Source organism: Delphinapterus leucas, chromosome 18, assembly GCF_059928025.1.
Source record: "Delphinapterus leucas isolate spDelLeu-1000000601 "Yukka" chromosome 18, BTC_Dleu_Yukka2, whole genome shotgun sequence".
Classification (NCBI taxonomy): domain Eukaryota; kingdom Metazoa; phylum Chordata; class Mammalia; order Artiodactyla; family Monodontidae; genus Delphinapterus; species Delphinapterus leucas.
Window position 1 is genome coordinate 78,102,655 of NC_143146.1, and position 13,327 is coordinate 78,115,981.

At 50.6% G+C, this 13,327-nt stretch overlaps 1 protein-coding gene across 1 annotated transcript in view; it reads right to left on the reverse strand.

Moving 5' to 3' along the window:
* Positions 1–13,182, reverse strand: part of IL17D (interleukin 17D) — a 26,192-nt gene extending 13,010 nt beyond the window's left edge. Inside the window, exons 1-2 of the mRNA XM_022574466.3 lie at positions 10,153–13,182; positions 9,428–9,723 (exon numbers count right to left, since the gene is read on the reverse strand). Of these exons, the coding sequence (XP_022430174.1) occupies positions 9,428–9,723; positions 10,153–10,503 (647 nt within the window). The 5' untranslated portion in view covers positions 10,504–13,182. The remainder of the gene's footprint in view (positions 1–9,427; positions 9,724–10,152) is intronic.
* Positions 13,183–13,327: the final 145 nt, after the last annotated feature.

The following is a 13,327-nucleotide window of genomic DNA, read 5'->3' on the forward strand; positions in this document are numbered from 1 at the left end:
AAGAAGACATACAGGTAGCCAAAAAGCACATAAAAAGATGCTCAACATCACTAATTATTAGAGAAATGCAAATCAAAACTACAATGAGGTTTCACCTCACACCAGTCAGAATGGCCATCATCCAAAAGTCTACAAACAACAAATGCGGGACTTCCCTGGTGGTCCAGTGGTAAAGAATCTGTCTTGCAATGCAGGGAACATGGGTTCAATCCCTGGTCGGGGAACTAAGATCCCATATGCCATGGGGCAACTAAGCCCGTGCGCCACAACTACTGAGCATGCATGCCTCAACTCAAGAGCCCTCGTGCCACAAACTACAGAGCCCACGCGCTCTGGAACCTGCGTACCACAACTAGAGAAGAGAAAACTCACACACTACAACTAGAGAGAAGGCTGTGTGCCACTAGAGAGTAGCTCACACGCTGCGAGGAAAGATCACGCATGCCGCAACAAAGACCCAATGCAGCCAAAAATAAAAATTAATTTTTTTAAAAAAAAGAATTAAAAAAAAAAGAACTATAAATGCCAGAGTGTGTGTGGAGAAAAGGGAACACTCCTACACCATTGGTGAGAATGTAAATTGGTGCAGCCACTATGGAAAACAGTATGGAGGTTCCTTAAAAAACTAAAAACAGAGCTACCATATGATCCCACAATCCCACTCCTGGGCATATATCCAGAAGAAAACATAATTCAAAAAGATACATGCGGACTTACCTAGTGGCGCAGTGGTTAAGAATCCACCTGCCAATGCAGGGGACACAGGTTTGAGCCCTGGTCCGAGAAGATCCCACATGCTGCGGAGCAACTAAGCCTGTGCGCCACAACTACTGAGTCTGAACTCTAGAGCCCACGAGCCACAACTACTGAAGCCCGTGTGCCTAGAGCCCGTGCTCTGCAACAAGAGAAGCCACCGCAATGAGAAGCCTGTGCACCGCAGCGAAGAGCAGCCCCGGCTCACCACAACTAGAGAAAGCCCACACACAGCAATGAAGAGCCAATGCAGCCAAAAAATAAAAATAAATAAATAAAATAAAAATTTTAAAAAAAGGTCTACAAACAATAAATGCTGGAGAGTGTATGGAGAGAAGGGAACCCTCCTACACCATTGGTGGGAATATAAATTAGTGCAGCCACTATGGAAAACAGTATGGAGGTTCCTCAGAAAACTAAAAATAGAGTTACCATATGATCCTGCAATCCCTCTCCTGGGCACATAACTGAAAAAGATGAAAACTCCAGGGACTTGCCTGGTGGCACAGTGGATAAGACTCCGCACTCTCAATGCAGGGGGCCCGGGTTTGATCCCTGGTCAGGGGACTAGATCCCACATGCATGCCACAACTGAGAGTTCACAAGCCACAACTAAGGAGCCCTCCTGCCACAACTAAGGAGATCGCAAGCCACAACTAACGAGCTGGCAAGCCGCAACTAAGGAGCTGTTGAGCTGCAACTAAGGAGCCTGACTGCCGCAACTAAAACCCGGTGCAACCAAATAGATAAACTTTTTTTTGAAAAGATGAGAACCCGGGCTTCCCTGGTGGCACAGTGGTTGAGAGTCCGCCTGCCGATGCAGGGGATGCAGGTTCGTGCCCCGGTCTGGGAGGATCCCACATGCCACGGAGCGGTTTGGCCCGTGAACCATGGCCGCTGGGCCTGCACGTCCGGAGCCTGTGCTCCGTGGTGGGAGAGGCCACAGCGGTGAGAGGCCCGCATACCACAAAAAAAAAAAAAAGATGAGAACCCTAATTCTAAAAGATACATGCACCCCAGTGTTCACAGAAGCACTATTCTCAATACCCAAGACATGGAAGCAACACAGATGTCCATCAACAGATAAATGGATCAAGAAGGTGTGATACAGGGGCTTCCCTGGTGGCGCAGTGGTTGAGTCCGCCTGCCGATGCAGGGGACACGGGTTCGTGCCCCGGTCCGGGAAGATCCCACATGCCGCAGAGCGGTTGGGTCCGTGAGCCATGGCCGCTGAGCCTGCGCGTCCGGAGCCTTTGCTCTGCAACGGGAGAGGCCACAACAGTGAGAGGCCCGCGTACCGCAAAAAAAAAAAAAAAAGAAGGTGTGATATATATACACAATAGAATATCAGCCATAAAAGAATGAAATCATGCCATTTGCAGCAACATGGATGGACCTAGAGATGATGATACTAAGTGAAGCCAGACAGAGACAGACAGATATCATACGATATCACTCATATGTGGAATCTAAAATATGGTAGAAATGAACTTATTTACAAAACAGAAACAGACTCACAGACATAGAAAACAAACTTGTGGTTACCAAAGGGGAAGGGGAGGAGGATTAATTAGGAGTTTGGGATTAGCAGATACAAACTACAATATATAAAATGGATAAACAAGGCCATACTGTATAGCACGGGGAACTATATTCAGTATCCTGTAATAAACCATGATGGAAAAGAATATGAAAAAGAATATATATACATATATGTGTGTATATACATAACTGAATCACTTTGCTCTACACCAGAAACTAACACAAAGTTGTAAATAAGCTATGGTTCAATTAAAAAAAAAATTTTTTTAAACCAGTTCTAAGAGGGAAGTTTACAGCGATACACACTCAGGAAAAAAGAAAAATCTCAGATAAATAACCTAACCTTACACCTAAAGGAACTAGAAAAAGAACAAACAAAACCCAAAGTTAGTAGAAGGAAAGATATCATAAAGATCAGAGCAGAAATAAATAAAATACAGACAAAACAAAACGAATAAGAAGATCAATAAAACTAAGTGCTGGTTCTTTGAAAAGATAAACAAAGTTGATAAACCTTTATCCAGACTCATCAAGAAAAAAGAGAGAGGGTCCAAATCAATAAAACCAAAAATGAAAAAGGAGAAGTTACAACTGATACCACAGAAATACAAAGGATCATAAGAGATTACTATAAACAACTGCATGCCAATAAAATGGACAAACTAGAAGAAATGTACAAATTCCTAGAAGTGTACAATCTCCCAAGACTGAACCAGGAAGAAATAGAAAATATGAACAAAGCAATTACCAGTAATCAAACTGAATCAGTAACTGGAAAAAAAAAAAGAAAAAAACTCCCAACAAACAGAAGTCCAGAACCAGATGGCTTCATGGGTGAATTCTACTAAACATTTAGAGAAGAGTTGAAGAGTTGATTCCTATCCTTCTAAAACTATTCCAAAAAATCAGAGAGGAAGGAATGCATCTGAACTCATGCTATGATACCAAAACCAGACAAAGATATCACACAAAATAGAAAACTACAGGCCAATATCACTGATGAACATAGATGCAAAAATCTCCAACAAGACATTAGCACATTGATTCCAATAATACATTAAAAGGACCATACACCATGATCAAGTGGGATCTATCCCAGGGATGCAGGGATTTTTCAATATCCATAAATCAATCACTGGGATACACCACACTAACAAATTGAAGAATAAAAACCATTATGATCATCTCAATAGATTCAGGAGAAGCTTTTGACAAAATTCAACATCCATTTCTGATAAAAACTCTCCAGTAGTGGGTATAGAGGAAACATACCTCAACATAACGAAGGCCATATATGATAAGCCTCCAGCTAACATCATACTCAATGCTGAAAAGCTGAAAGCATTTACTCTAAGATCAGAAAGAAGACAAGGATGCCCACTGTCACCACTTTTATTCCACATAATATTGTAAGTCCTAGCCACAGCAATCAGACAAGAAATAAAAGGGATCCAAACTGGAAAAGAAGAAGTAAAACTTTCACTGTTTGTAGCTGACATGATACTATACATATAAAATCCTAAAGACACCACCAGAAAACTACCAGAACTCATCAATGAATTCAGTAAAGTTGCAAGATACAAAATAAATACACAGAAATATATTGCACTTCTGTACACTAACAATGAACTGGCAGAAATGGAAATTAAGGAAACAAGCCCATTTACCATATCATCAAAAAGAATACTAAGGAATAAATCTAAGGAGGTAGAAGACCTGTACTCAGAGAACTATAAGACACTGATGAAAGAAACTGAAGATGACACAGATGGAAAGATACACTGTGTTAATTGACTAGAAGGATTTATACTGTCAAAATGACCATACTACCCAAGGCAATCTACAGAGTCAAAGCAATCCTTATCAAAACACTGACGACATTTTTCACAGAACTGGAACAAATAATTTTAAAATTTGAATGGGAACACAGAAGACCCTGAATAGTCAAGCCCATCTTGAGAAAGAAGAACAGAGCTGGAAGAGTCACACTCCCTGAGTTCAAACTATACTACAAAGCTACAGTGATCAAAATAGTATGGTACTGCCACAAAAACAGACACACAGATCACTGGAACCGAATAGAGAGCCCAGAAATAAACACACACACTTATGGGCAATTAATCTATGACAAAGGAGGCAAGAATACATAGTGGAGAAATGAGTCTCTTCAATAAGTGGTGTTTGGAAAACTGGACAGCTACATGTAAAAGAATGAAATTAAAACATTCTCTAACAACATATACAAAAGTAAACTCAAATGGATTAAAGACCTAAACGTAAGATCAGACACCATAAAAGTCCTAGAGGAAAACATAAGCAGAACACTGACATAAATTGTAGCAATATTGCTTTCAATCTGTTTCCTAAGGCAAAGGAAACAAAAGCAAAAGTAAACAAATTTAAAAGCTTCTGCACAGCAAAGGAAACTACTGACAAAAGACAATCTACTGAATGGAAGAAAATATTTGCAAGTGTTATGACCAATAAGGGATTACCATCCAAAATACATAAACAGCTCATACAACACAATATCAAAAAACAAACAAAAAAACCAATTAAAAAATGAGAAGACTTGAATAGACATTTTTCCAAAGAAGATATACAGATGACCAAAAGGCACATGAAAAGATGCTCAACAATGCTAATCAGAGAAATGCAAATCAGAACCACAATGAGATATCACCTCATACCTGTCAGAATGGCTATCATCAAAAAGAACACAAATAACAAATGTTGGCGAGGATGTGGAGAAAAGGGAACCTTTGTGCACTGTTGGTGGGAACGTAAATTGGTGCAGCCACTGTGGAGAACAGTGTGAGGATTCCTCAAGAAAAAACAAAAATAGAACTACCATATGATCCAGCAATTCCACTCCTGGGTATATATCCAAAAAAAAAAATGAAAACACTAATTCGAAAAGATACATGCACCCCAATGTTCACTGCAGCATTTTTTACACTAGCCAAGATATGGAAGCAATCTAAGTGTCCATCAACAGACAAATGGATAAAGAAGACGTATATACTAGCCATAGAATATTAGCCATAGAAAAAGAATGAAATTTTGCCACTTGCAGCATTGTGGATGGACCTGGAGGGTATTATGCTTAGTGAAATAATTCAGACAGAGAAAGACAAATACCATGTTGTCATTTGTATGTGGAATCCGAAAAAAGAATATAACAAAACAGAAACAGACTGACACAGAGAACAAACTAGTGGTTGGTTACCAATGGGGAGAGGGAAGGGGGAGAGGCAAAATAGGGATTTGAAATTGTCATAGTTAATACCTAACTGCATAAAAGCTGTACCAGTCACATCCCCAGTATAGGGAGAGCCTTCCCCTCACACCGTGCCAGCTCGGCTGGACGGGTGCCCCCACCAAAACAGCTCTCTCAGTACAGTGATTTTCTTTTTTTTAATAAGAGTTGGCTTTTTTTTTTTTCTTTTTCTTGTTGGCTGTGTTGGGTCTTTGTTGCTGCGCGGGCTTTCTCTGGTTGCGGCGAGCGGGGGCTACTCTTCATTGCGGTGGCTTCTCCTGTTGCGGAGCACAGGCTCTAGGCGCATGGGCTTTAGTAGTTGTGACACACGGGCTTAGCTGTTCCACGGCATGTGGATCTTCCCGGACCAGGGCTCGAACCCCTGTGCCCTGCATTGGCAGGCAGATTCTTAACCACTGCGCCACCAGGGAAGCCCCTTTAATATTTATTTAGTTGGCTGCACGGGGTCTTAGTTCCAGCACTCAGATCTTCGTTGCGGCATGCAGGATCTAGTTCCCCAACCAGGGACCGAAGCCAGGCCTCCTGCATTAAGAGTGTGGAGTCTTAACCACTGGACCACCAGGGAAGTCCCAGTACAGTTTTGTTTTTTGTTTTCAGTATGCGGGCCTCTCACTGTTGTGGACTCTCCCATTGCAGAGCACAGGCTCCGGACGCGCAGGCTCAGCGGCCATGGCTCACGGGCCCAGCCGCTCCGTGGCATGTGGGATCTTCCCGGACGGGGGCACGAACCCATGTCCCCTGCATCAGCAGGTGGACTCTCAACCACTGCGCCACCAGGGAAGCCCCCCAGTACAGTTTTAATACGCCTGAGGGCGAAGTCTGTCCACCTTTCAGAGTTGGGGTCATGTGACTTCCCTCCATGGGGACTGACCACGGCCTCTGTCTTCCTTTCATCGGGTCTTTTTTTTTTTTTTTTAACTTTTACTGGAGTACAGTTGCTTTACAACGTTGCTAGTTTCCACTGTATAGCAAAATGAATCAGCTATACGTATACATATATCCCTTTTGGATTTCCTTCCCATTTAGGTCACCACAGAGCACCGAGTAGAGTTCCCTACACTATACAGTAGCTTCTCATTACTTATCTGTTTTATACATAGTATCAACAGTGTGTATATGTCAATCCCAATCTCCCAATTCATCCCACCCCCTCTTCCCCCCTTGGTATCCATACGCTTTGCTCTCTACATCTGTGTCTCTATTTCTGCTTTGTAAATAAGATCACCTATACCAATTCATTGGGTCTTTTTCTTGGTTTGTAGGAGCTCTTCATGAAACAAGCCCTTTGTCACATGGGTTGCAAGTATTTTCTCCCAGTTTACCCTTGTATTTTTTTTCCAATTTTGCCAAGAAGAAATGGCAGGTAATTATGTAATTAAATTTATCAATCTCCTCTTTAATGACTTTGGGGGCCTGTGAGCTACAAAATAGGCCTTCTCCACTCAAGAGTATAAATATAATTGACTGCGTTTTTATGTGTGTTTGTGGTTTTACTTTTCACGTTTAAGTCTGAGTCATCGGGAACTTATTTCCATACACGAGTGAGATCCAATTGTATCCTTTCAGCTGCTTACCCAGTCCCAACGCTATTTATCGAATGATCCATCTCTCCCCTAAAGATATGGAAAGCCACCTTATACTCCAAATTTCTATTTTAAAGCCTAGCTTACCCAGCTGAAGTGATCCTTTCTGTGGCTTTCAGATTTGACGTGCAGTCCATTTCCCTATCCATCTTTAAGAGTTCTCTGTTTGTAGCCTTAAATAGCACTTCTGAGTCTGAGCTGACACAGCACAGGTGAGGCCACTCTTCCGCCCGCGATCCCGCCCGGCAGTAACATCTAAGCACACCGCTTAGAAGAGGCTCTGGGGTGCCACGTGTATTGCTTTATCTAATCTTCCCAGAAACTCGGGAGGTGGGGAGGTGATCCGAGGTCAAGGCGCAGGTCGGGGTCTGCCGGCAGCACCAGGCAGGGCCGGCTTCAGCGGCCAGCCACCTGCAGTCCCGGCCCGTGCCCATCCTGGAAACCATCCTTCCCGCAGGGCGTGGAGCCACTGGGCCTCCCCGTGCTCACTGAGGGGCAACCTCACGAGGCTCGAAATGTCTGAAAAACGACGCAGGCGTAGCTCCTGGCCCAGGCCCGCGAGGGGCAAAGGCTCCCCAAGCAGAACCACGCGATGCTGGGTTCCTTCCTGACAGCTACCTGCCCAGGCCGCGCCCTGCTCCCTCCACTCTGGGGTCTTTCCTGGGGAGACACAGGCGTCAGTGCCAGCAACTTGCAAGGGCAGCTCGACTCCACCACGGGGAGCTCTCGGGCTGACAACTCCTAGTCTGCGATCCAGCCCCGACCTCTCGTGAGACCACACCTCCGCCCGCGTGCTCTCAGGGACCGAACTCAGCAGCCCAGCACTAAACTCGTTTCCTCCAGAGAGCCTGCTTCCTCGTCCTGTTGCTAAAATGCGTCCACAACCCAAGCCAGACGCGTGGCAGACACGCCCAACAGGAGGTCCTGAGTTAACAGTTACCCTGCTGCCTCGTGGTCCTCGTGGTCCACGGGCCAAGGCCTGGCCTGGGAGGAGAGTGTAGTCTGTTTTTCCGCGATGCCACCTCGCACGTCAAGGGTGTGACATGAGGCTGGAAAGAGAGGGGCGGGACAATAACCCACCCTTTGGGGCCCTGGGATTGGTGGGGAGAAAGAGGAAAAGGCGGAGACGAAGCACCAGCGTGAATGGCTGGCAGGTGTGTCCCGAGGGCACCAGCCGCTGGTAGGAAGAGCCAGCACGCGGGGCGGAGGGGGCTGGGCGCCATGGCAGGCGGGGGAGGTCTTCGCACGTCCCCGCACAGCCCACCGTGGGGACTGGGACGCTGTGGCCCCCTCCGTCCCACACGGAACCATCCTCCACTAAATCCTGTCCCTTTTCCTTTAAGCAGTGCCATTCAAATTGGTCCTGGTCTCACCTCCTCCACCATCGTAGCTGCGTGTGTCCAGTATTCCCCCCTCAGGGACAGCTTCTCGAAACACGAGTGGCTGTATGGCTTCCTCGAACGAAAAAACACCCTCAAGGATAAATGTCAACCTTGCAACACTGCTAAGGGCAAACCCAGGCCTGCGCTCCCCGTCCCCCGCTCCCCCCCGCCCCGGCCTGAGCTCCTCCCTCCCTTTCCTCCGGGTCACCCCGTCCCTTTCCCGAGGCTGTGGCAGTGAAGGATCCCACCTTCTCCAGACTGACTGAGAGCCCCTCGGGACGGTGACACTCCGCAGCGACAACAGAGAAAGAAGCGGACGGCCATACGTGCGCTGAAGACACTCTGACCACACTGTGCCCTGTCTGCACGCCGCTGCTTTCCTGCGAGATAACCTCTCCCCTGAGCGACCCCGGAATGACGCCCGTCCTCCAGCGTGCTCGATGCCCCTCCGTCCTCCCCCTCCCCCCGCTCAAACCACCGCACACTTAAACTCCTCGTGTCCAATCACGTCCCGCCTCGTCTGCTCCCAATGACCGCCACCCCCCCTCCTGTCGACCACAGGCTTGACGAGCTCGGAGGGTCCAAGGCCAGCGGCACCTGGACCAGCACAGGCGCCCGAGAAACGTCCGCAAGACCCCACGTCAGACCCCGCACAGGCCTCCTGCGCAGAGTCCTCTAACAATCAACGAAGGCTCCCCGGGCTCGGCCGCGTAGACCCCACTTAACCACGTACCTGGCAAGGTACAGGTGCTCAAGAAACTGGGGCGTCTGAAAGACCGGAAAGGTGAACGGAGGACGCGGGTCCCTCGGAGGGAGCTGCCCGGCCTCTGCGGGAAGGAGCCGCTTCAGGTCCGGCGCCCCCCGCGCCCCCCGGCGCGCCCGCTCACCTGTAGGCCCAGGGAGACACGCTGCGCAGGTTGGTGGGCGGCCGGAAGCGGCGGTCGGCGGGCCTGCCCCCGGCCGGGCAGCTGGCGTTGCGCGCCTGCTCGCGCGGGCCCAGCTGCAGCGTGTGGTGGAAGGCGCCGAGCACACCAGCCGCCAGTCGCCCGTACAGCTGCTCCAGAAGCTCCTCGGGCCGGTCCGCGCAGCCCCGCGCCCGCGCCGGCCGCCGGCCCGCCCTCGGGGCGCCCTCCGCCCGGCCCGGCGACAGCGCCAGCAGGACGCCGGCCACCAGCGCCCAGACCTGCGGGACAGGCCGCGCTCAGCGCCGCGCGGAGGAGGGGCCCGCGCCCCGCCCCGCGCCCCCGGGGCCCCGCCCCGCGCCCCCCGCCCCGCGCCCCCGCCCGGAGGATGGGTGCTGACCACGCCGGCCCCCGCGCGCCCTCCCCGCCCGCGCGCCGCCCGCGGGCACCCCGGGGCCCTCCCCCGAGGCGGCCCGCTCGCCCCCCGCCGCCGCCGCCCCGAGCAGGGGTCCGCGTGGGCCGCGGGTGCGCGGTGCGCGTGTGCGTGTGCCGGCCGGGCTGCTGCGCCGCGGGCTGCGAGTGCCTATGACGGCGTCCGGGCCCCTCGGCGGCCCCCGCGTGTCCTGGGCGCGCGGGCCCCACGAGGCGGCCCGGGACGGAGGGCGGCGGCGCCCGGGGACCGAGACGCAGCCGCTGCGCCGCGCACTCACCGGCGGCCCCAGCATCGCCCCGAAGTGGCTCCGGTAGTCGCGGAGGCGCGGACACGTCCCGAACGGAGCCGCGCGGCGCTGAGCGGAAGGAGGCGCCTCGGCTGGAAGGGAAGTCGGCCGGGTCCGGCCGCCGCGAAGAGCCTCCCAGACGAAGGCGCCGCGGGAGCGGGACAGGCACCTGGAGAGGCGCGCGCGGAGCCTGGAAGCAGCTTCTTCGCCACGACTTCCTCTGAGGGACTGGAGATGGAGAGCGTTCCGAACGGGGGGCGGGGGCGCTTCTCCTTCCCCCAGACACCAGGAAGCGGTCCTTATCTGCCCCACTAGCACCTCCGAAATACAAGCACCAAACATTCTACCCAGCTTGCACTTTTATGGCCGGAACTGGGCATCCTTGGGCGCTACAGGGTCGGGAACTCCTGCTTCGTGATGCCGGGACTGTAAGCGCGCGGTCATGTAAAATAAGCCTAATACTTTGTAAATAAAGAAAATATACTTACACGAGGGAATTCTATTTCAAGAACCAAAGCAAACGTGCTCGTTCGTTCATTCTGTAAATGAATGCTTAATGCTTTTTAGGTGGTGGGCTAGTGAATACGGTCATTTTACGGCAGTCATACTTGGCCAATGAAAACAAATGATTGGTAACAGCTGAAAGGTTTTCGAAGGTATAGAAAATACATAATTGATGGTTCTCTAAATGCTTTCCAGCTTTGGTATTTGACTGCCTTGTAAATCACTGGTTAAACTACATTTCAGTTATGCTGTGTAGAAAAACAACACTTGTATGCCTTGAATATTCTATAACTGAAGAGTTTAGGGATTGTCCTATTGACTGCTCAAAATCCCACAGAAATCTCCAATTTAAGCCATTTAAGCTATTTACAGCTTGGTGAGTAAACGTTTGTTTTGAGGTTACAAAACTTTTTTTCTGATTAGTAGAGAAATTGTGTTCTTTCTGGTAAAATGGGAATAAACATATCAGTACACGAACACATACTGTTTTTTTTTTTAAAGGTGGTAGAAGTGTGGGAATCCTTTAGGAGACAGCAGTTTCATCCTTTGAAAGGTAAGGCGATACAGCGCCAGACCGCTCATTCTATATATTATTCAACAAAATATCTTCCATTGTCTGATAACATGGCAACTTCTCTCTCCTTCCCTGTTACTTGGAAACGAAGGTATTTACTTTCCAACACTTTTCATTTTATGAAAGATCATAAACTACTGAAGATGCTTGCCCACTTGATAGAACATAAAATTCGTTTCTGTGATGCTAAACAGAGTTGAGAAATTGTCTTCTCAACAGGTGCAAAATGTCTGTAGTCAATTGCCCTCAAACCTGAACATATTTATGAACGTGTGAAATAAACATGCTCTTAGTTCAGTCCAACATTAAGACGAGTGAGAAAAAGGCAACAAAATACTCAAAAGCAGCCTCGTCATGTTCCCTTGGAAGCTAACTCCTCTACAGTGTTCTCCACAACGAGAGCCGTTCCTCTCTCAGCCCCTGGATCACTCAGTCCCCCAGTGCCAGACCGGCTGTAGCTCCCTGGCATGGGAGCCGGGGTAGGGGTGGCTACGTCCACTTACCTTCCTGGGTTACTGACAGATCCAAACCTCCTTCCCTCCTCCGAAGGTCAGGTCTCCCCACCAAGAGCCCTATCTGTCGTCTTCTCGGAGGTCCCACCACGCCTGCACCTCATTCCCGCACCTTTAACACCTGTGGAGGAGCCACCCAAGACCCGGCCTCTAACTGGCTACCCCAGCTCCACCTGCTTTCCCCCAGCACGTCTCGACTCTGGAAGCCTGCGCTCCCCCACGGCGACCCCTGCGCTCAGTACCGGGAGCGGCTCCCCGTCCGTCCGAGTGTGAGTGGCCCCTGACACCAGCACCTTCTCTCCGCACCTGTCCTGTGGCTGGCTGTCTGACCTCGTCTGCTGACCCTGCCTTTTCACCAGCCACCCCACGCGAGTCCTAGTTTCCCTTCTCGGCTGGGGCAGAGTTGGTGGTTCGACGCGATCACTACACCCCTGCAAATACCCTGGTCCCTTGTTCCTTTTTCGCTCTGTGACATCTGCCTGGAACAACCCCACTCTGTTCCGTTCATACAGCTGGGCGTGCGCCGCATCTCAGATGGCCATTCCACACGCGGGCCTGTCACACTTTCCGAGTTATATACTTCTCCCGAGATGACCACCTCAGAGAAAGGCAACCCCGGCCGTTCAGCGCCTCCGCCACAAACGCTGCCATCGTGCTTTCTCCTCTTGCTCACAACCCGCACACAGGCCACCGGTAACTCTCCTGAGCTCTCCCTCCCAAACGTGTGCTGGGCCGCACCGACCCTCACAGCCCCCAGGCGCCCCTCTCCCACGCAGGCCGCCCGCCCCAGCCAATCCCCTCAGGGCGGCGGGCTCGCTGCTCCCGAGGTTAGACCACGTCACGTCACGCGCCCTCCCCCAGCGAAACCTGCCAAGGGCGCCTTCGCTGTTACCGCGCGGCAGAGTGAAGCCTCAGGCGCCGCTGGGCTCCACGAGGCCCGGCCCTGCCCCGGGGGCCCCGGCCCTTCAAGCTCCCCACCGGCGCGCAACACCCCCGAAGCGCGTCTGCCTGCTGCTGATACAAATGCCCCTGGAGGGCTTCCCCAGCTCACCTCCTCCACCGCCGTCACGCTCCGTGGCACTCCTCCACTTCACTCTCTTCGCCGCCCTTAACAACACCCAAAGCCCATCAAAAAAATACACTTGTTGTCTGCCTCCCCCGCCAGAATTTACGCTCTTTGAGGGCAGGGCCTTGCTGTCTTGGTCACGACCGTAGCCTCAGACTCTCGCACACACTAGCCGTTTAGTGTATTTGGTGAACGCCTGCCCCATCAGATCATCACTTTTTCTGCGAGCAGGGAATGTGCTCTGGTTTTGGTGTCTCCTCTCCCGCACCCAACAGAAGTGTGCATGCCGTGGAAACAACGTAAAGTGAGGTGGAGGGTCCATCCTCTCTCGTGAAGTGTTACAGACCGGCCACGTCTCCCCTGACTGCCCACCACCGCACTCCTCTGGACGGGGCCCGCCAGCCAGACATACCGTAAGAAGGATGCACGCAGTCCTGGCTTCGACCCCGCAACCCCGCGTTTCACCGGGAAGCACAACTCGAGGCTGCCGCGCTCGGGGCTGGAGGGGCC